Genomic DNA, 24,440 nt, shown 5'->3' with positions numbered 1-24,440 from the left:
CACAGGAGGAAACAATTCCATTATCTGCTGGAGGGAAAGGGAAAGAAATCTGGGATTGGGAGTGAGGAAAGTAGTGATAACAGAAGAAATGGAGGGGAAAGCACAACTCGGGCAACGCTGAGTTACACAACAAAGGACTTTCATATGGAAAAGCTTGAGGTAAGTATATCATTATGAAATACTTCCATCCTCTATTATATAACCTTAGACTACTACCCCTGGAATTTGTCTATATATCATGTTTCATTTGTGCTGTTGAGAATGGTGGTTTTAAAATATCACTGCTTACCATATTTACATGTATGATCAAACATTTCACTGATAATGGTCAGTTTCTGTATTTAGTGAAGTGGTTCCTAAACAGTGCCACAGTCTCAGAAATACATCCTTGGTTACAAGCCTTATGTTCATAACAAAATGTACCTGCATTCGTAAAATATAAAAAGTGTGCACAGTTTTTTTGTAAAGAAGAACATATAGTGCATGTGTTAGCATTTTCTAATGGAATTAGAAAGTCAGAAAGCATATCCCAAAATTATTTGGTGAAGAACACCTTCAGACAAGATTTGAGATAATGCAGGCCATAGTAATAAAGAACTTTTTCCTAGCTTTTAAATGAGCTACAGGAAAATAGATACATAGGAAATTAATTAGGTTTAATTATTAATAAAATTGCAAGCTGGCTTGTTTCAGACAAGTGCATCAGTCACGCTTGTTTTAGTCTGCATTTCTGATCTGCTAACTCTTTTACTTGGGCAGAGGGAAATTGTTCCCAGGGAGAACATGCTTCTTTCAGCCACCATCTCCTTTCTAAGCAATCATCATGAGTTCTGGCTGTATGCACCCTGCTACCCACATTTGTTTCATTATTTGCTTTTTGATTATGTGGAAATATATAAATCCTCTAGTGCAAGGAATTAAATCAAGTTTGGTAATCACTGAATTCAGTTATTGTATTGTGGTGTTGTTATCCCAGATCCATAGCATAAAAAAGAGACAGTTACTGCATGTGTGAAGAGATTAAATTAAGAAAACATTTTCGTTTTAAAAGCTGTGATAGTAGCTTGTAAAACTTTGAATGGCACAGAGTAAGACAGTGAGTCATTCCTCTTGTCCCTTACCGTGGAAGAAGCACTATAATAAAACAGGCTTGGTATTTGTACAGTCCATATGCGTAGTTTTCTCCTCCCAGTGCAGCGATTGGTACCTTGTCCTTTGGTAAACATAGTGTCATGTTTATGTCTTTATATGTTATGGCAACAGATATTACAGGATGTCACAAGAGAAGAGTAAGATAAAGAGCCCAATTGCAGTTCCCCATCAGCAGTAAACTAACATTATAAATGTGATTGAATAACTTTATTGCTAAAGATGACAGTCTGAGTCCTTGATTAATAATAAGGTTTATTAGATTAAACAGCTGGAAAGTATTTTCTCTGCTTTATCATTTATTTTAGAAAACTTCTCTTTTGATGGCCTGAAGCATGACCTAACATTTTTAACAATGCCATCAATCAAACTAGTTAGATATTTAGCACCAATATAACTTATTGTTCAAAGCCTATTGTGGCATTTTATAGAAACTTTGCAGAAATAGGGATTAATACAGTTTGAGTGGCCAAAATGCAGAGCTAGTAGTTGCACAAAGTGCAGTTATTTTTTTATTATTATTATTTTTTTAAAAGGTTCGGGTTACTTCAGCATCTAATGTAGTACCTGTTAGGAACCATGCCTTTGCCAGAGTCCATCAGGAAACCTGTGGAAAGGATGCATACTGGCATATTTTTCTGTGACAGTATGCTTAGTTCTTGTTATGGCAGGTAGATAAACATATACTTTCCAACTGTTGTACTGTAACCATGAAAAGCTGTGAAGGGAAGGGAGAGAAGGAGGGGAAGTAGTCTGGTGCTTAATACTTTCTGTAAATATTCACTGCTATGCCAGAAGTCAACAAAAATCATAATGCTGTTAAAAGCTACTTACATGACTACTTCAAGTGGATATCAGATAAACTACTTAATGAATATAATATGAATATTATGAATACAGTAATGTTCTGTGGCCACACTCATAAAAGCTTGATGTAGACCCTGAACCATGCAACTTAAAACTAACAGAAAAAAGTGTGCAATGGCCTCTGCCTGCTAATTGCTATGTTCTTTAATTAATCAAATTTTTGTGGCTGTTTTTTTGGGTTTGCTCTTGTTTAAACTTTTTTTCCTTTGTCTTATACAATGTGTAATGGTTCTCCCATGCAGGAAATCAAGGAAAGAAAAACCTTTTGCCAGACATACGTCGAGAACTTAGTGAAAGAAGCAGCTGACATCAATATGAAAAATGAGTCGTTGCAGAAGCTCTGGCCTCAAATGTTCATTGAGCTTGTCAGAGATGCAGTGATAGAAATACGCAATAAAAATTCCTACATGAAACTTTGCTTACAGCGGATCACTGATCAAAAACAGTAGAGTCAAGGCTTGTTGGTTTCAGTATTCTACAATGTTTTACAAACTTAAAACAATAGAATATAAAATTACCATCACTATGGTATACTTCACCCACCCCCCCCAAAGGGATGCCTTTAAATCTTGATAGTTTTGAAATAAAACTTCACTTTCATACTGCTTTAACAATGCTTCTTTGCCTAAAGTGATGAGATAGCATAGAAGTAACTTGGTGAGTCATGTTTACTAAGATTTTATTTTTTTCTGCTACCCTTGCTTCTGTACAGCTACAACATCCATTTTTAAAGAACAAATTTACACTCTGCTTGCCTTATTTTTTTTATTGAACACTTTTCAGCTGTCACCTTTTCAACTGTTTGCTGCTGTCTAAAAAAAATCAGGAATAGTAGCCGATTTTTTTTTTTATGAGCAAAAGCTAATAAATTATTTTTACACCCTGAACTTGATGAGGACATTATTATTGTTGTTCAGTTTGTGAGATTATAGAACTTTTTCACATCAATGCCATCACAGTGCTCAGTATATCAGCATTTAATGAGCCTAATTCGCAACTGGTCAAATCACCCAAACTTGATTTCAGATGTTTTTCATTAATTTAATTTGTATTAGTTTGTGTGAATTACTATAGGTAAAATAGGAATTTGAGGTATATTCGCTTAAGCTTTATTTTTGTTCTGTTAAAATATATTAATACTATAATTTCTTTTGTTTCTTGATTACTAAATTATTTATTTTTGAGGTTTGCCAAGGTCAAATGAGCTAAAATGCATGCATTACATTTGGTGGGGAAGCTGATGACTACTGTTAAGTTGTAATTAATTTCTGTGACTGTGTGAACAAATTGATATTTGTTATCAATAAAAATAAATTCTTTTGCCCTTCACAGATACTGTAAAGAATACTGTGTGCAAAGAAAAGACTCAATGCTACATGAAGAGTTGAGACACAGCTTTTGCCACCAAATCAACTGTGAATGGGTAGAAAAAACACATTCCGTAGTACAGTAACTTCCACTGTAAACACCTTGCCAGCTTCTGCCCAGAAATTGAATTTAGGAACTGTTAGCAAGTCCAGCTGATTTCCATGGCTAGTGTTCATAGGCAGGTAGAAAGTTGTGCCATTTAAACTTAATTTTATAGTTCCATTGTATCTTAACTAAAACAGTGCAGAACCTTTGTTTATTCTTTTACTGATTTCAAAGTGATCTTATTTTACTTAAGCTCATTTATAAAAAAGAAATGTTGATAGTCAAAGAAAACTTCCTGCAAGGGTTTCTATGGCTCAAAACTAAGTTTATTTTTAAACTACCTGGACAAGACTCTCTGGCAAAACAGAGATGCCAGTACAGTTTTGTAAGTTTCTATGCTTTGAATATAGTCTTGAATGAGTAGCAGGAGTCAGGTGGTAATAGGTATTTTGGAATATGTAGTCTACTTGCATTTACATCAGGCTGATGCATCTCACTTGTCAGAATCCACTGTCAGAGCATGTTACAGGTTAGCAATTGCATGCATGCTGTTAAACATAATTTTCAATTTGATTTATGTTATATGGTAGTTGCTTTTTGGTCTCTATAGAATTTAATGGAGGTTAAGTCACTTAAATTCTAAGGAAATGTTAAAAGTCATGAAGAAACTGCTCCAGCAGTGGGTAGAATTTAATAGAAACAATCACCTCTACAGGCTTTTTGAACTGCTTCCTGGAATTTATAGTAAGATTAGCGTATTTGATAGGATTCTTTTATTCTTTCCATTGGAAAATTGCACTGTCAAGTTTTATGGTGCATTTTATTAAGGGAACAAATTAAGACCCCACAAAATGTAAGAGAGGGAGAGTTTACATTATAGAAATAGTATAGAAATGATCATGCAGAAGTTCTTTGTATCCATCAGTTCATTTACATCATTTCTGAGCAAAGGGGGTGGATGGAGCAATTCCAGCTTCTGCATGGGGACAGAAACCTCAGCAGCTGTGTGAAAGTGCAGAACTCTCCTGATGATGTAGCCAGAGCAGATGGGCCCCTTTTGAATCAGATTCAGCAGTAGTAAAAGACTGGAAAAAAATGTCTTAAGAAGGGTGGATTGGTCTAGAGGAACAGGAAGTTCTCCATGAGAAAATCCATAGAAAAACCAGAATTTCTGATACTGAGGCTTTAGAAGCATAATCTTGGTTGGAGGCTTTAAGGTAGGGTCTTGAAAAAAACTAAGCGAAATGAATTAGAGGGTATTGACTGTGAGTTGTTGAAACATCACCTTAAAATACTCTCTATTCCCAGTGGTCTGTGAATGCTGCAGTTTGGACTTTTTTCACTAATAGCAGCTGTTTTGTAACAGGATTGGTAAATGACTGAAGTGAGGGTAGCTAGGCAGCTATTGTAAGTGAAGAAAAGGTTAATGTTGGGCAGCATACATTTTCTTCACATAAAACCAGTGGGAACAAAAAGCCTTATATTTGTACTAATTCTTCTTAGGAAACAATTGAATGATGGACTAAAGAGATATTAGACTTAAGAGTACATAGAATTTTAAGCAGCCAGGTGATCCTAAAATTGTTAGCCTGCTATATGCTGTCTATGTGTTTATCAAAATTATTTGTCAATTCGTACAGACTTGTGAGTTACATTACTATAGTTACTTACGAAGGGGTTTCTGTGTAGCTAAAAATTTGAAGATGGTATAAGCAACAAATTCTTAGATGTTCTGAAACTTAAGTACCACGTATATAAAGTTTTTATGGGATAAATTGAGGAGTTAAAATAACCACTGATTTTGAAGCTGGGACCTTTTAAGAGAACCTTCCAGGCTGAAAGTAGTTATTTTTTTCTGTTTTAAAAGCCTTTAAATGCTGCATAAAACTGAATTTTGATATTGCTAATATTTCTTTGATATCCCATCCAAAATGGATTGTTGTGATCCTCTCATGTAGCCTGACTTTCTGTACAGGACAGGATCTATTACTGTAAAAATTCCATATGTTAACTAGAAATCATCTTAAGGGTTAAAAAGATACTGGTTTAACTTTTAAGTCTTTTGAAAACTTTTTTTCCATTGTTTTTTTGGATTCTTTATACAGTTTCCTTATTTTCTGAGACAAATTTCCTCAATGTCCAGACAAGGCCGGATAATGATGTATCTTATTTTTTTTCAGTGTCAGTTTATCATGCATGAAGGCCCCATTATGTCATGCAGAGTCACTGTTTATTATGCAACCAAAAATTGATCTTGAGTAAGGAGACTGATGAAGAGCTGCATCTCATACACTCCTTTTGATATAGGATCTGAAAAAGTAATAGAGCTGCAAATATGCCGTCACAGTGGAACGAAGGGAGAAATGATTCACTTGATGTAAACCAAAAGCTGATCCTGTCAGTTTTGAGGAAAAAAAGATACTGGGAAGAGGTTTTAACTAGGCATTGTAAAGTAAGTACTGCCTGGGACCAAGTGTTAGGTATCAGTCTGGAAATAGGTGAAAACTCTTTTCTGTCTGTGTAGATTGGTGATATAAAAGTGAAATAACTTGTTCACTGCTACAGATAGTCATACTTTTATTATGTAAACTATTTATAATAATAATAATGATAATAATAAAAAAGGTTAACCTATTAAAACACTGTCCATCTGCAGATTAAGTTAGGCCATTGCACAAACAGTAGTGAGTCCACAATCTACAGACACATTCTGCAAATTCAGGGCAAGTAACTACTTTTTGTTTTGTCAGAGCTGTAGGCTGTAAAAGTGACAAACACTGATGCTTTCAATTGCTACTTTTTTATCATAGTGACACATCACGATGAACTCCTTTTTTGTTAGACAGTTTATTTAAAGCAGAGGCAAATACTTGCTATTTCATATTATTAAGCAACATTCACAAAGATGTGATTTAGATTGGGAAGTCAGTGTGCATATTCAAAATCACAATAACAGCTATTTGTTTTGATAGGGAAAACAAGACTACTTGACTGTGTTTCTGTTCCCACATTACAAAATCTGCTTCATCCAGTTTCAGTGAAATTATTTTTTTCTTCAGTTTATGTTGGATGCATCAGTCTTTTGGGGATTTGTAAGACTTGTTTTGTTACACATGTGTAGGACAAGGAGAGGGAAAAGAGGGTACTAGCTATCACTTTGTTCTATGGCGTAATAAAGTTGCTTTTATTCAAAAGTTAATATAAACTGCTTTTTTTGCATACTAAAAAGTAGAGAATGTAGGCTACACAGACTAAACAATCTTACTAATTGGTATCTGCATACACACGTCACCTCGGAGCTGGATTTTCCTGAGCGTGAGCTAAAATAAATTGAATCTAAGGGGCTGTTTATACAACCCAAGTATCTAATTTTGTTGGCTAGCTTTTCTAGGCTTCTGCCCTCGGGGGAAGAAAGATAAGCTCATCTGGAGGAACTCTTGACTGTTTACTGTGGTGAAAACAGCATTTCTTTACCAGCTTTGTATTGGACCTCATATGCCATACTTCTGTACAGATGGGGTGGACAGATGCTTCTGCTTATTGTATCAAATGTCAGAAAGCCCTGGCGAAAAATCAAGGTGACTTAATGGGTGAAAAACAGATTCTTCAAGGTCTGAGTTACTTGGTTTTGGTGAGGTTTTTTCAGTTATAGATAGATGTATTGCAAGGAGAAACATACTTGACTGATAGAAGTACACTGAGTGAAAAAAAAAAAAAAAAGAAAACTGCAGGTTATAGTATTTATACCAAATCCAGCGTTAGAAGTATCCAGCATCCCCAAGAAATGTGTTTGTACAAGACAAGCCTATATTCCTTACTCATGACAACGTTGACTTGAGGAGGCCTTTTTATGTAACTTCTATCCATTTTTCTGGAAAATACAAACTGATGGCTTCATAGTTGCTCTGGACTATGTATTGCTACAGTATAATATCATATAAGCAACACAGCAGGATCAGTTTTAACACTAAGACACCATTACAAAATAATGTCATCAAGGCACCAAGATTGGGATTTCTTGGTGCTGTAATCTGTTCGTTAACAGGATGACAATGCTCAATCCCACCTTCTGTTGCAGTCTTCCTAATTAGGCAGCTACTTCCGTATTAAGGAAAATCTTGTGAGTGATCTTTCTTATGACATAGTACGTGACATCTAGTATATTGCTGCATCTGTAACCAGGATGCTTTCTAGTTTCAGACAAACTGTTCCTTTCACTTTTGTTTAACTAATTTAACTAATACCAGAGGTTAAATGCTGCTATTAGCAGTGCTTCAACTTACACCTAACAAATCTGGAACTTTACACGAACACCGAGTAGATCTTAAACAAGCTCATTCTTTCTGGAACACTAGACATGTATAACATAAACAGCACTAACCTTTTCAAAATAGTGAGAATGATACCTTTCAAGAATCAAGGGAAGGTAAGTCCTTTCTGCGTCTGTTATTGAGCACTTCACACTTAAGCACAGGAGAAAGTAGCCTGGAATGACATACGGTTTCCATGTATTTATACTATATCATTAGACATGAGATTGTGAAGTTAATTCAAACTACAGTGGTGAAGAAATTGTGAATGTGTTTGTATTACATCCTCACATAGTCGAGACATCTTGGTTATGCAAGTAATGGTGGTATTAATGTCGTTCACACTCAGTGAAAGAAGTCATAGGGATATGTAGAGAAGCTGTGACTTTTACAGCAATGAAAAATGCTGAGTTCATTGATTAGCTATTATATTACACTTAGAAATTATGCTATGAGACAGTATGTACTGTGATTTGTGTTCTGTGTGGGTATGTAGCACATTTGCTGCCTGTTTGCATTAGGCATCAATGATCCATGTTTTCTAATAAAATTAGTAATTCTGAAGATTGATGAAAGAAACCAAGAGCACAGAGTACATCTTGCTTTCAGTTTCTACCTCAGAACTGACAATAGAATATATTAAGCTTCATGCAACTGTCATCCTGGGTCAAGTATGTATGTTAAAGCTCCATTTGACTACAAAGTCATTTGACTACAGAGCTTTTGCATAAGTATGCAAACACGATCCTCTAGGGAAATGTTACTTAGATTCTAAAGAGATGTTAGTAATTGTAATAAAATGCAAACATTTAGCTTTTTGTAATCCAGCAAATGTGAACTGGCTTGTCAGTTTAGAGAAGAACTGGGTAAATCTTAAAGGGAAGGATACAGAGTGAATAGTGAAGAGAACATTTATTACAGTGATTTTACATTCTTCTGGAGACTGCATGTGGATGCATGGAAACTGGAATATATAAACCCAGAGCAAAAGACATGATCACTCCCTAAAAGACATGAGTATGAAGACATGAAAACCTCTCTCGGATGATGTAGCAGTTACTACTTGTGTTGCTTTGGGTTTTTTTGTTTTTAAACCACCAACTCACAAACACTCTAGCGCTTTTATGGCAATGCAATGAACAACCAAGAGGCTATATTTGAATTTTCAGCATATCTTTAGAGGTTTTGTTTCTTCTGCCTTCAGTATGTATCTAATTGACAGCTGCATAAGTAGAATCATTACACTGTACATTCAACAGTTGTAACAATGCTACTTGCTTTGTTATAGCTGAGGCCTTCATTGTTCTGAGGATCTGTGTCTACATTAAGAAGTAAACAGCAAAGCAAAATATTTTTTTCTTTTGCTTTTTAAAGCAGGATGCCAGTCATTCTTTCCTGTTGTGAGTAAATGTGGGATTCTATAGCCAATGACATTTTTCTACATGAATTGCCACCACTTCTAGATATAACTGTAGACATTGAGCTCCATCTATTGCATATTACCATTATTCAGCAAAATAATTAAGCACATGCTTACTTTTCATCACACATTTGCATATTTCCATGATTTTTTAGGGTTTTCCGAAACTAGGACTCATTATAGCAAAAAAAAATCTTTGCTTTTTTTGACCTGAAACAGGAGATGTAGGGTTAAAGGCAGCATATTAATTAAGTACATTCATTACTTGAAGTGTTTGGATAATGTCCTTTTTTGGTTTAAAGTCTGTGGTTTAAAGTCTGTCACTGTAGGTTGAATTTGAATTATTATCTTATCCAAGACAAGTCTTGATATAATCACAGTCATGTGTAGATTATTCCAAGGATTATGAGCATTTAAAGACATTGATCCGTTATTTTTACTTATTAATGTAAACTATGAACTGTTCTTAACATGAGGAATTTAATTTACTACGATAATGAATGTCTCCCCAACATACTGTTCAATACTTGATGATGGAATGCAAAGTAAATTGCTTTATAAGAATGTTTCTAGCCTTTTGTAAACATCTGAAATCACAAATATGGGAAGAAAAGCTGTAACTAAAAATGGAAATGGAGAGCTTCTTTCATGAAACTGTAGATGCTGGGGTTTTGGGTTGGTTTGTTTTTCCTCATTAAAAAGTGAATGATGTAGGTCTCCACCCCCTTCTAGATGCTGTAGAACTAAGTCTAAACTCTACTCATTTTGTTTGTAGATTGAATTTGTAGATGATTAACAGTTCACATGATCCACAGGATTGTTTATGAAGTTTTATTTATGTTGCATTATTTCAATGTTGTTATACCTTTCCTCTGCAGATGTAATAATGCAAGATTTAAATGCATGTCAACATGCTGCTGAAGATTCTGAAAGGTATTTGCATTGATTTATGCTCTTTATTAGGATGTATAATCAAAAAACCAAAATCTAAACTAGGTGACCTATGTGAGCTAAACCATGGTGCTATTGAAGTTCCTGCAAGATTCCCAGTGGTTTGCGTGACTGGGATTTCACATATGTCCTATGTGCAAGGTGACAACTACCCATATCTCTGGTGATGACATCTGTGCCTCAGGTAGTGTGCCATCTGTGCTGGCTCTAGGAAAAATAGACACTTCTACAGTGTGAAATATCTGATATGTTTTAGATGTCCAACTTTTCAGTGCAATGGAATTGCTTTGTCTTTTTTTTTCTCCCCTATTAGGGTAATGTAGGCAGTCATCCAGATGTTGACATCTGCAAAAGTTTGTACAGACAAGTTCCATCTTTCCCACCTGTTGTCTGCTTCCCTCTCATGCATTAAACCCGGTATTTTCTTCCATGCCAGTCAGAACCCAGGGAAGTATCCCACTTTATGGTGAATAAGCATGAACTCCACTTGGACTTGGAGTGAAATTGAAGTGTCCTCGACTTCCAAAACGAGAGATACATACCCCAAGTCATGCTAGGCTTCAGTGAAATCTAGATCAGTAGGTGCTTTTGACACATTTGAAAGGGCCTTGAGATCTGGCACATTGGTTCTCTCCTCTGCTATTTTGAGTACATATATTGCCAAAGGAGGAGAGTGACATGGTCACACCGGCAGAGTGGGAGACTTTGATTTTGAGTAGACATTGTTAGTAGATAGCTGCTTCTTCGCTCAGGTCCTTAGAATAGTATATGCATGTAAATAGTAAAGAGTGTTGCAAAATATGTTAAATGTGCTTTGTGACACGCTAGAAATACACATTATATTTGTTATTTTGACGTAAGTTTATCTTAGTTCAGTTAGACATAGCCATTTCTCTGGTGATGAGCTGACTGGTTTCAAGGCAGTTGCTGTCATACACAGTGATTATTAAGTGCTGAGCAACTACAAAGAAAGCGGGTCATTTGCAGGTAGTATAGGTATTCAAGTTGTTGGACAGATTCTTCATATATTCTGCAGAGTACCATTTGCAGTATTTTCAGTTTCATTTAAAAGAAAAAATAAGTGGTCTGCATCTTTAAAGAAAGAGTGAGTTACATTGGTTAAAAATTACTTGAGAGTTGTGAAGGACCCTTTAGCTTTGTTGCTACTATTTTTTTAAATGCATGAATCTTGATCTCATTGCTGCTTGGAGAAGAAACCAGAAAAGGAACCACAGGTGGTCTGACAAAGTGGTGTTGATTATTTGCTCTTTCTTCTTTGTTGGTACCGAACTTTTGCCCTTGCTTGATGACACTAGCTATAAGCTTACTCTCAGGGATTAACCAGAGGCTGTGTCAGGAAAGTATTTTAATAAATCTAGGTGTGCTCAGGGCAGTTTCCAAATTTGATCAATTTGATCAAGACTAGTCATTTATTTTCACATCATCCATTAATGCTTCTCTTCAACAAGATTTGTCACATTGCAGGGACAAACTAGCATTTCAATGACATGTGTCTCAGTATGTGATCTGTGAATGTGTTTGAGGTCTTTCAGCATAACAGATAAGCATCAGTCGTAAAGATTCTCATATTAAACAACATTTAGTTTAAGACATCTGTGCAGCCTCACTGTTGACTGGGCCTCATTTTTTATTCCAGAGACACCTTCTTATAAAATACACTGGTCAAACTCATCCAAAATGGTGTTCAAAGGAGGCTATAGGATAAAATGCATGCCTAGGAGAGGATTGTTCCCTGATGGCCTACATTTTAACAGCGCAAAAGTAAAATAAAAACACTTGGTTACATTAGATATCTGGTAATGAGCTGACAAAGGTGTTAAGGTAGCCAGGTGCTGTATAACTCATCTGTAGTGTATGTTAAGTGTTAGGCAGCTACAGAGAGTGAGGCAGCCTTGTATTTTTAGAGGTGTGAGAACTGTTGTGGGAAGCCAAATCGTCCTATATTTCTCCTCCCCTACTCCCCTTAGGAGGCTCTCACTTTCCCCACCCTTTGTTTCCAAGCTCCAGTGAATTCTGTTATTATTTAAGGAAAATATTGTCAGCACTGCTTGTAACTTCAGTGCCTGGTCCAACAGAAGGCAGGCACAGGCAACCTTTTTCTTTTCGCCATCTCTGCAGTGGGGAACAGTTACTGAGAGGCTATTGCTTAATTACTGTTATTAGTCTAAGGCTAAGTGGCATAGCTGTGTTATATGGAGAGGCGAAGAATACTAGGGGTAGGGGCACCTGTCAGTGTGGAGCAAAATAGTTCTAGCACATGTAGTGCTAGATTCAGTGGGATTTTTTTTTTTTTCCTGGCGCTTCTTAAAAATTTTTTTATTGCTTTCATTTCAATTGAATCAGCAGATGAGAGAATCCATTACTTGGCTGCCACTAACACAGACTTCATTAACTAGCACTTTCACCTGTAACAGTCACAGGTCAAGTATTGCCTGGATTTTTTACTTTTGTTTTTTAAACTAGTCTAGCTTATATTCTAGGGAGAAATCATGCCACTGTTTTTTTTTTTGGGGGGGTGGGGTGGGTGTGTGTTTATTGCTCATTGCACCTGTAGAATGAGTGGAATTTGTGATAAATAAAATGCACTGAAAGTAGGTATTTCTATGTGAGCGTATTTAACATCTCTTTGAACTATTTACCTATTTAGAGAAGTCTTCCACTGCGGGTTCTTTCATAACATTTTTTTCAAACATTTGTTTCAGAATCCAGTCAGTTCAGTGATTCCTAATCAGAAGCATTTGGAAATCTAGAACAGGATTGCCAAATTCTTGGCTTTTGGTCTTGCAGTGTTTTAAATTTTTTATGGCAATTTATGATACAGCTAAAAATCTTGTAAAACTTTAAGTAGGTTCCTGGAAATTGCCTTTAGCGGCTCAATTAAAAACTATTTCAAAATCTTGGCTGAAATATTTTCACCTATTTTAGACAAAGCTTTAAAAGACATCTTTTCTTAATCATTCAAAAGATAGTTTTGTGATGTGCTCAAGACTTCTTTCATAAAGTATATTTTTTTCAGAAGGATTTACAGAATGTTCTAGAGATTAACTTGCTGAGTATAACTGTTTATCTTGTTTTACTTCTGGACTAAAGTAGTATGATGCCAGATAATGTTTGGCTTTCCTTCATTCTATAATAGCATTGTGTGATATCAGTCTTCACATCCGAGAGAATCAGAGCTTGAAGGTACAACATATTCTTGGCCGGAATTAAGATATGGGGATCAGGTTTTTGGCTAGAGTAAACTCCAGAGTGATCTCCTGGAAATGAAGAATACCAATTACTTGTACACAGTGAAACCAAGCAGTTACGTGCAGCTTGTTTACTGTGGGCCAATAAAGGGTTTTGTTGTTGTTGTTGTTGTTTGGGTTTTTTTTTAAATTACTGGGATTCTTGGACTGTTTGCATCTACTTTCAGATCTGAGAAATGAGTGCCTGCATTAGTAGTAAATTATATCATTCCTTTCCTGGGAGGAACTTGGAAAGGTCATGGATTCTTGCAGCTGCATCTAGAAGTCTAGGCTCACTTCTAATCATACATAGGTGAAGGAACTGCTTATTTTTGTGCCTGGAATGGAGATCAGGAGAAAATTAGCTCAAAATCTGTTATTTAGGTCTTTCTATTCTCACCTCTCTGAGTCTGTGTTGAGAGGGGAGAGTAGATGGGTGGCAGAAGTGGAGGAGTTCAGGCTATGAGATAGGGAAGGACTATAATGCTAATCTGAAGGTGGGAAATATGCCTTTTAGAAGGGCTTCTTCTAGAACATGGGGAATTGGGCAAACCAGCTGCCCCTAGTGCATAGTGCCGTGGAGCGGAGGAAGGCCCGTGGCACTGCAAATGAGGGAAGTAGAAGGCTACACACAAGAAAGAGTGAGCTGGGAGTCAGAGTTGCAATTTTGGATTTCAGACCTGTTCAGCTTGGCAGGTCTCTGTAATTTTCAGAGAGAAATATGTGCACCCCAACCTCAATGAACGTTTGTCTTCTTCTCATAACATTCTTTAACTGTTCTCTTTGGTTGCTCTCCCAGTTCATTCCAGGAGGCGGCTTTCTGCAGACTGTGTGTTAAAACAGGATGCCTCTGTCATGTGTCAGGTCAGTGATTTAGCTCACTATTGGGTATTTTCTACTACTTTATTTACTCTAGGAACTCCTAGTGATCACATTATAAAATTAGAAAGAATAGCTGTGTCGTATGAATACCTATCTCAATTTAGAAGGGGCAGGCCCTTTGCAGATGCTTTATGAGCAGTGTTAATAATCCTTACTGCATGATGTGTCTTTCCTGGTACTCTGCCAGAGACATTCCCAGGCAGCATTATGTCTTATGAAAACCAGTAACTGTGCAAACTTTCATGCAAATCTGTGGCACTAGTCATCTTCATGTTTTCTAGAGGGAGCATTATTCACTCACTGCTATTAAAGGGTTAATAAAATTCTTGAAAAGCATTTTCATAGTTCTGTTCTGTGTTAAGAACTGTGTTAAGTTCTGTTCTGTGTTGAGATAAACTCAAGAGAAATTCGAGCTAGATGAATTGTTCTGTTGGAGCAGCAGTTTGTTCGCATCTGCTGCCTTTGCTGGGAAGTTGGCAAATCATTCCTGCAGAGATAGGATAAAGTACCCCAAGTCCTAATTTGAAAAGCACTGCAAGTGGATGAGAAGTGGTGGGTGACAGCAGCTGGCTATCAACAGACATCTTTCCTTGGTACTATTCAGACATGAGCAGAAAACATTCTATGGGCAATTGTCATGCACGTGTAAACTTACTGTACTGCTCCCTTTCCAGACGTGCAGTAGGGAGGGGTCTAGCCCAGACACCTATTCCTCTTTGCTGGGGGGTTTATAGTTTGAGCTGGCTCATGTTAATGTTTAAGGACAGAATAGGGCCACTCATCTTTTCATGTTGTTTGGGAGATCATGTGCTAACCTGCCAGCAGTCCAGTGCTCAGTGTCTTCCTCATACACGGGATTTAAGAGAACAGTCTTCTGTTTCAGGATTCATTCGGAGATTATGTTGCTGACCTTCAGCAAGACATGCTTGCAGAACCTGTGCAAATCAGAGGCCTCTGATCTGAGAAGGCTCTTGAATGATTTGGTGGCTTGGAAAATCAGAAACAAACATGCACAAAATCTTCAAACTGGCCTAAAATGTCTCTTAAACAGACGATTTACTTTACAGAAAATGGTGCTGTTACTCCATTATGTCTCTCCCAGATATTTTTTTTTTAAAAAAAGTATTTTTTCTGGCAGGTTCTGAGCTTTAGGCTGTAGATCAAACAGGTTCATACACTTTTCTGGCCTTTTTTTTTTTTTTTTCCCCCCTTTCTTCTTCAATTTAGCAATTTGTTTGATTGATTCCTTTATATTCCCATCAGCATCTACTCATATTATATTTCATTGTGGTCTGGCCAACAGTCCTGATACAGAGACAAAAATCTTTAGTCTTGTTTAACCAAGCTAGTAAGATATGTTTATTTTCAACCTGAATTGTGGGGTTGTCCTTGCAATGCATTACAGGAGCTTTGTCTCAAGACTTTTGGAGGTTTCCAACACTAAATAACTATTTAAATGCTACTTCATTGGCTTTGAGCTCTGTTAGCTCTTCTTTTCTGGACCCGCCACAAAAATCAATGTCCAACATGGAGCAACATTAATCGTAATTCGTCTAATGTACCTGCATGCAACAGGGAATGGAATTGGGATTACATGCAGTTACTTAAAGCATGTTGCAGCTGTCTTTGATTTTATAAAACTTTGTCCTTACAACTGTACTGCTGGAGAGTGCAGGTGGTTTTTGCATTGCTGAAATTTGGCTGACTCTGCAGCAACATCCAGGCCGTCTTGGATGCTTCATGATAAAAATACAACACTGCTAGTGCTCCTGCTTTTATTATTAGTGGAGGTGAAAGTACTAAAAATATTTCTTGCTTTCGCAAGAACTTAAGCATAGGCAGTGCTGAAGAGAACTCCTTTCTGTCTGTGTCTTGTTTGCTTGATCTATATCTGGGATTGAAAAGGGCCAGGAGGTTCCCACATAAATAAATATTTGAGATTTCCATGATGTTTCTCTCAGTCTCAGCTTTGATATTATTTCTTTAAAGAAATTTAGGCCTTAGCTGTTTTAGTAGCAAATAAAACCTCAAAAATGTGAACTTGGATGTGAAAGTGGTGAAGACAGAAATTCACACAGAGCTTCTAACACCAGTGGGAGGTGTGAACTCAGCAGTGGTGTCTAATCATGTATATTAAGTATTTCATTCTTTAAAAGAATGAAAAGACAACAGGCCATAAGGCTGCATGATGTCTGGTGGGAGGCATAGCATTTTGATGGCTCAAGCTAGTGGCGTTTGGAAGTTGCTTCTTGTTGGAGTTAAGAAGTGCAACATCAAGCTTTGCTGGGATGGGAACCAAGGAGCAGGGCTGATAGGTTTTTGGCAGCTCTGAGGTGTAGTTTATCCTGTCGGTAGAAATCCTATCACCCTTCATCTACATTCCTACTCTCACTGTCATTAAACAGGAAAGCATTAAAACACTTCCAAGACTGAAACGAGACACTCCTTCTTGAAGTCCTGAATGCTTCCTGGTGGTTGGTTTGTTTGGGTTGTTTTACCCTGGTGCCTATCACCTTCTTCGGTCCTTTTTCCTTTAACAAACTCTGTTTTGAACCTGGTCAAAGGGACTATACATACCAATCTGTGGATATGGGAGATGAGGAAGGTGAAAACAAGGTTCTTTTTGAAGGAAAAATTAAAACATCCATATCACCTTGATTGGGTCCAGTGCTACAGTTGATTCTTTAGTTTCATTGACTTAATGACTCACTGGATGACTCACTGCAGTTGTTCAGTTTTTTGCAGTATGCAGTTCTTCAACATTGCAACAGTTCTTTCCTCTTGGTATTATTCCTTAAAAAAACCCAAACCAAACCAGGCATTTAGCATGTTAGGGCCATACTATGTTGTATGCACACATCAGGTACGTGCTTTCTCCATAAAGTTGCTTACCCAAAGCAGAGTTTAAAGCTCATTGAGAGATTTTAACTACAATGGGGATTAGTACTTTCTTAAAACTTGGCCAATACAATAGAGTTAGTGTTTTATTATGAGGAGCACAAAAACATCATTCTATTACAAGCATTAAAAAACGAAACGTGTTTCTCTAAAAGTCAACCATAGTGTTTTGGATACTACTATTTTGCCAGTGTTAGGAATCCTAACTGTTCTAAAGATGCTCACAAATTAAGCCCAGAAAGTACTTAATTCCACATTTCCCTAAAATTGCTTTTTCTATGTTCTGCAGAATTACATGGAACTTTATATAATTGCCAAAAATATTAAGTTCTATGCTGTATACATGACTTACCATGCTAAAGCTGTTCCTACCCATAGAATAGTCTATGGTTAATATTCATAGCTGTGCAAACTACTTACCTCCTCTTATTTGTGCACTTTTTTTTGTGTTTTATTCTTCTAGAAGCAAGTATGTTAAAGAGCATAAACCTATTTCCCTGAATCTCATCCTCTGTTTTATTAAGTGTTTCATTTTGTGCACACAGTTTTGTCCACTCCACCCACCTTTCTCAGTCTATAACATTTATCAGAAGCCTACCAAGCTAAAAAATCTGAAAGAAAGAGTTTAGCCTGTCTTATCTGCTTGCACCAACTGCTGCTATGCTTTGAACATATAAATAAAGAGGGGACTACCTGCATGCTTACAGCAGCTTTATATATTTGATGAATGCAGTCAGTTTGAAGTCAGCTTTGCATCAGTCCCACATTCAGACTTGTATAAGAATAAGACCTGCTCTGTTGTGGGAACCATAAAACAGTCCATACCCCCAAAATTTTTAAGTGAAAGATCATATTTCATAATGGTAGAAATTTAGGCCAGGTGTTTAAAACAAACAAACAAAATGCAAATACAAACCCCTGAAGTGTCGTTGAGTCAAGACCGTGATAGTAGTAGCAATCTAATCTTCTCCCTCAGAGAGATTATGGTTGCATTCTCCAACTATTTCAGGTAGAGGGGGGATACAGATTTCTTCTCTAGTCCTTTTCAAATTTGAAACCACAAGAGTGAGAACATTCTCTTCTTTGGTGGTGTTGGAGTGCAGTTCATTTCCTTAAATTTATTGACAGTGCTTGAGAAAAGATTGCTTTGTTTTATTTTGTTTAGAACCAGGGGCCAAGCAGTTGCAGAGTTTAATAACCCAAGGCAGTTATTAAACAGACATATGAAAGGCCTTTTAGGACAATGGAACAAACTTAGAAAACCAGACCATCTGGTGAAAGAAAGAGGAAAACTTATTTTGCCATGGGACATGAGACAACACAATAGAAAACTGACTGTAACTTGCCACCTTGAAGCCATTACAATTTTCTTGCAGGCAAGTATGAGGACTTTAATGTGTAGACTTCCACCATTCTACAGTTCTTTCTTGGATTGGATTACAAATCCTTCTGTTTACCATCTCTTTTTACTTCATTGTGATTTGTCAATCTCTTATTTTAAAAAGTATCACCAAGTTTGAAGCAACATCTTCCATGAAACAACTAACGAGGACAGGAATTTTGGAGACAAAAAAGTCTATACATTTAAGCACCACAGTTGTCAGTCAACAGTGGTTTGAGCCTGGCAACTGAGTGAAAAAGGCAGGACCTTGCACCTTTTGTCTTGAGGATGATTTGCTTAGCAGGGTCTCCCTCAGTTTGCCATTGATTTTTCAGCTATTTCCAAATTCTTCATTCCAGAGCTTCTACCTGAAAAGTTCCAAGCAATGCTTCAAGAAGTGTTACATAAGTATATATAGCTTTCCAGGATGCTTCAAAAAAATGAATGAGATTGATTTAGTGTCCATTTGGACAACTAGTAAATGAGTAATTTGTACCAGTTCCTGGAGATTAGGAAAAGGTATAGTAGCAGCACAGTACCTGTAATCTTCATAAGGACCCTGTCGCAACAGTAGAAGACTAAGTCTATCTTTGCAAAGACTGTAAGACTGGATATTCAAAGTGAGAAGAAAAAAAAGTAAAAATAAGAAAAAAAAATAAGAAAAGAAAAAAAAAAAAAAAAAAAAAAGAAGAGACAAATCCAGTCCTGAAATTCTGAGGTCAGTTTCACAGATTTTAAAATAATTCATCTTCATTTCCTGAGTTTTCTGAAGTTTTCTTTTTATCTGCAATAGAAAGTTTCAGGTAAGTCCTGTTGCATTTTTGCCCCTTTATAGGATGTGAAATTTACTGTACTAGATAAACTTATTTATTTGATTATTCCCTTCCCCTTTCAGAAATTGCTCATCTGTTTGCTGTCACTTACAAAGATTCACTTCCCCATCCAAATACATACCTTGCAGGGTTTGGAGAAAATGTATGTTCTATTTGCTTACTTTCTGCCTCAGGGAACCTTCAGAAGGTTCTCTGGGTTTTTGTCTTTGTGTTTTGATTTTGTTTGGGGTTTTTTTTAAATGAAGTGAATAAAGAAGAAAAGAAGGGATGAAAGAAGAAAAGTGGGGTGTAGAGGAATCTTGTAAGAAATGCAATTCGATTGATTCTAAGAAGTTAGAAATGTTTTCCCTTTAGCTCTTAAAATATTAACTTTTCTCTTTAAAAGCATAAATACATGTGCACAGACACTGCGCTGTGTTTAATACTATAATAGTAATGTCTTTTCCATGTCTTTCCATAAATTCTGCTATCTTATAAAACTTGAGATTTTTTACAGGGGAGGGGAGTTAGAAACTGAGTCAAAAGCATGCTAGATGCTAGCTTTTATTTTTTTGCCTCTTTTTTTTAACATTTGGAACGTTTTGTTCAACAGCATGCACGTCTGTGTGATTTCACTGACTGCTGCCTAGGCAATGTCAGGTTCTCAGAAAATCTTGATTCTGTTCAGGAGGAAGCTGTCCAAGAGCACTGGGAGCAGGGCTAAAGGCAGCGTATGAGCACGTAGGACCAAAACATCAGAAAGCTTTTGGAACTCTTCCTTGGAAGGTCTTGCATGCTCCAAATGCTAGACTTGGGGATGAAATATGACTCAGAGCACTGATCTCAGTAAGAACCGAGGAAATGGACAATAAATTATGTAGGATACTAATGTGTAATTAAAAATTTAGTGGTAACTTTTCTTTTTTCAACAAAACATTGTTCTGCTCAGAGACAAGCAATAGCTCAGGTAACAGCTAAGGATTTACAGAATATTTTTCTTAGCACTGGGCAATAAATTATTATTGTTATTCTCAGGTATACTGACAGCTGTTCACAACACCAAGAGTCATTTTGCAACTACTACTCTTGTTGCTTGAGACAGGACAAAGATTGGACAAGCATTTGAGAAGACATGGAGAGAGACAAAAACAATTAACTCTGGCATTCCCCTGAAAGAGATACTCAAGAAGGTAAAGAATTATTTTCTTGTATTTCGACTATTTTAGAGATTAAGAGCTGAATCCTGTCATGCATAATGGTGGAATTTGTACTTTAAATATCTGTAATACTCTTGACAGTCTCATAGTAGTTTTAAAGGAATAACTATGAAGTGAACATGTGGAGACTGTAAGTCAAGAGTAAACTGCTATGAACATACCAATGTTCTTGAATGTCGCAGGTATTAGTATGAGGTATTCCAGAAGTTATATCCATGAAGTATTTGTGGCTTGACTGTGAGGCAACATCAGCTGTCCTTTCTTCTCCTACAATGCCAGTTGTCCCACACCTGAAGTTTCACATTATTTAGACTTTCAATTCCAAAATCAGTGCATTACTCTTAAATACTTGAATATCTTGTTCAAGATCACACACTAATTACACGGCCAAGATGGGAGGAGAGGCAAGTATTTTGGCTCATTATCTCACACTCTAACATTTACACTGCACTTGCCACTTCTATTAGTAATTATCAAATCTTCATTTTTATCAGAGCAGGCAGTTCCTCAAATAGACTTATACTTGCAATATTTGGTAATGCTGGTACAATTCCCAAGGATGTGATAATACTTAGTTGAACTAAGATAATAATTTTAGATTATTATCTGAAAAAAAAAAATAATTTCCTCATACTTTTAATCTGGATCAGCTAGACAATGGTACTTCTCCCATTCTGTGGAAGCAGTAGTTCAAGTGTGATAGCAAAACTGGAAAGAACTTCCTTGAACTAGGCTCATTCCCAGGACTCACTTGAATGATGTAATTTCACTGGTAGGTACTGGTTTGTTTTTTTCTGTCGACTTGGGAACAAGTCCCTGAGCAACCTGACCCAGTGCCAGTCAGCTGTGCTTTGAACAGATGTCGAACCAGATGAACGCCCAAGATCTCTGTTATTCTGTATTGTCAGTAGGAGCAGAATTCCCAGTTGTATTGTTTTGTCTTATAGTGCCTCTTATTAGTCCTCTTAAACAAACAATTACTTTCAAGATTTAAACTGATACTAAAAAAATGGTTAAGCAATTCTAAGCTAAATTTTTTAATCTTGCAATAAACATTATTTGTGTGTGTGTTTCCCTGAAATAATATTTACTTATCTATTAGTAATGGATTTTAAAATGTATGAGTAATCATTAACTCAATTTCATTATTTTCACCATGACTTTTTTTATTATTATTATGATTACTGTAGTTGAAAATAGCCAAGCAGCTGTGGCAAATTTGGGTAAGGCAATTAACTCGACATTCCTTCATTCTCCATGTGTGTTCTAGCAGTGTTGTAATGTGTGCTGATTTTTAATTTTTTTTTTTTTTTAATCTGTCATGGGAGGCTTGCTTCATACAATGCTGTGTACTGAAGAAAGAAAGCTTTATAAGAAGAGAACATCCAGATCAAGCTCAAAGCTTGACAGGCTTCAGGTTTTCTGGCTACTACATACAGGCCTTCTGCTGTTAACAGGATCGTTCATAGGTTTCAGGCTGGTGCAAAACAGTGATTTCAATTTCTTGCAAACTGCCAGTCAGTGTTTTCACTGAGCTAAAATATCAGAGGAGGACAGGTCTAACTTCCTGTCCAATAAAAACACTTTGTGGAAGTTTTGGGACACAGCAGCATATTAATTGCAGGTGCAAACTACAACCTTATCTTCACATGAGATCGCTCGATTCTGTTATAACAATCACCACTGCAGTTCTGTGAACCTAAGAAGTGAGGGTCTTAGTTCCGTAGCTATTTTCAAAGTGCCCTTTAAACCTGTTCAGATTCTTTTAGGAGAGGAGATATGGAACTAATAATTAGTCATAGGATCCTTGTCTCCAGTGGTGATTTCAGTTTTGCTTATAGAGTCACAGCACCAGTCTTAGAAATGTATGAGTTTTCTTAGAAAGTTTCTGTAGTGGAGAGTGTCTAATCACAGAGCAGAAACTCAGAGTGCATTAACAGGAAATCTAAGGCTCTAAGGAACTGTGGTGTGAACACTTCTGCAAATCCTCCACTATAAAACTACAAGGGGGAAAAAACACCTTGTCCAAGTTGTAAAAGTTGAAAATTGTGACTTAAGAGTAGGTTTTGTTTCTAACTCCAGTATAGTTCATAAAAAGGTTTTTTGTCAGGCTAGTAATTTGAAATCAGCTTCTTAATACCTAGCAAAGAGGTCGAGTATTGATGAAATTCAGAGAGGAATAAAGGAGAAGACAGCTGCAAATGTTCATTCAGAAGATGCTTGCTTAGTCCAGACAATGGATGTTGTAACCAACATACTCTGAAGCAGTGCTTTTCTTGACTAAGACAACTATGCCCTTTCTACCTTCCCTTTGACCCCTTTTACCCAGGGTAATGCAGCTGCTGGGCCAACTGACTTCATTTCAGCATATGTTGTTAGCAGCTTTGACCTCCACAACCCTCACATCTATTTCTTCTGGGAAGAAGATATCTACCAAGGTAGCATCCAGCAGCTGCCCTCCTGGAAAATGATTTTGTCATGGTAGGATAAAGGAAGGTGCAACGTCTTGCACTGCAAGTATATTTGCCTTTTTTTCCAGCACAGCTGAATCTAGTCCCATTCATGTATGGGTGTCTAGAGGAGGACCTGGAAGACACATGCCAAGACGGATTTGGAGCCAGTTAGTAGGATTATTGTTTTCTCAGGTTATTATGCAGAGTATGGTACGTGAAACGCTACCTAAATGCTGCAGTGTTTGGGCTGCAGTTTCGGTGATGGTTAGGCTAGACTGCAGCACAAGAATGGAAGGGCTTTGCTGTACTACTTTAATGTTCCCTGGACTGTAGTAGGTTGTCCTGGAACAAATTAAAAAGAAAATCACAGAATGATTTCTTCAGTTTAGTTTAGCAAAAACTATGCAAGAAGGATGATGTTTGGTTATGCTGCTAATTAAGGGCACTCAAGTTCACTTCCCAGAGATCTAGGCAGGCTGTTTGGTTGGTCTCTGTGCCACGTTTCCCTAGCCTTAAATTGAGTAAGAATAGCCTGTCTGTGGTTCATCTTACTTTTGCTTAGCTAGGCTGTCGGCTCTTAGGGATGGTGATTTTCACTGTCATTTGTACTGGTCTGGCATGGGGGGTCTTGGTGATCTTTCTCAGCACTCTTAAAAGCTACCATTACACTACTGCAATTTCTAATTTTTTAGAAGACCTCCAAAAACTTAAATTAATGTGGAAAACACAGTTGTGTAGCTGTTTTCTGATTTCTTACTGGTCAGTAACATCTGAAGAAAATGTTTGGTAATTGCAGTCCGGTTGTTAGTGAACAGATGTCTCTCTCTTGGAAAGTCTGTCTCTGCAACTGGACTCTTTCCCTGGCAGTTTCATCTACTAAGTGAGATACAAGCATCCTCCTCCTGGTTACATACTTGAGGAAAAATTGCATTTGACCTCTTACTAGCAGAGTGAAACTTTGGAAAAGGACAGTATAACTTCTAAAGATTAATACAACAGAGACACCCTCTATTCTGAGAAATGTAGTTGTGCATTCTGGACATATACTCCAGTAGGATATTAAGTCTCCATAAAATATCATGTGTCCTTGATCTGACAGCTGACAGGAAAAAAAAGAAGAAAGGAAAAAAAAAAAAAAAAAGGATTGAAAGGATTGGTACAATCCTGCAGTTCTTCAGGATGTGGAGAACTTTGAGTGTGTTTTGCGTTGGTGTGCTAAAAATAATGACCCTGTAATATGCTGTTACACCGTTTGGATAAGCTCAATGAATGCCCATGGACGACAGCTGAAGCTGGTAGAATCAAAACTGTATAAGGATGAATTAAAAAGGTTTTCAATACTTGGTACTGAATGCTTATCTTTGCTTAGTCAACTACTTGTTTGTTGGACATGTTTTCTTCAAACTGTGGAGAAGAGATCTTCTACAATATCATACATT

The 24,440-nt window shown here is 36.9% G+C and overlaps 1 protein-coding gene across 3 annotated transcripts in view; it reads left to right on the top strand.

Annotated features, from left to right (window-relative positions):
- The window catches only part of LRRC49 (leucine rich repeat containing 49), a 55,381-nt gene extending 51,930 nt beyond the window's left edge, over nt 1-3,451 (top strand). For 2 of the 3 annotated variants that reach the window (XM_074917390.1, XM_074917389.1), the window contains 2 exons: nt 6-159; nt 2,259-3,451. In XM_074917390.1, coding sequence (XP_074773491.1) covers nt 6-159; nt 2,259-2,465 — 361 coding nt within the window. In that variant the 3' untranslated portion in view covers nt 2,466-3,451. The remainder of the gene's footprint in view (nt 1-5; nt 160-2,258) is intronic. The other variant, XM_074917391.1, reaches the window with a different exon arrangement.
- Nucleotides 3,452-24,440: the final 20,989 nt, after the last annotated feature.

The sequence above is a fragment of the Athene noctua genome, chromosome 13, assembly GCF_965140245.1.
Source record: "Athene noctua chromosome 13, bAthNoc1.hap1.1, whole genome shotgun sequence".
Taxonomy (NCBI): Eukaryota; Metazoa; Chordata; class Aves; order Strigiformes; family Strigidae; genus Athene; species Athene noctua.
Note: the sequence above shows the minus strand (reverse complement) of the source record. Positions and strands in the feature narration are given on the sequence as shown.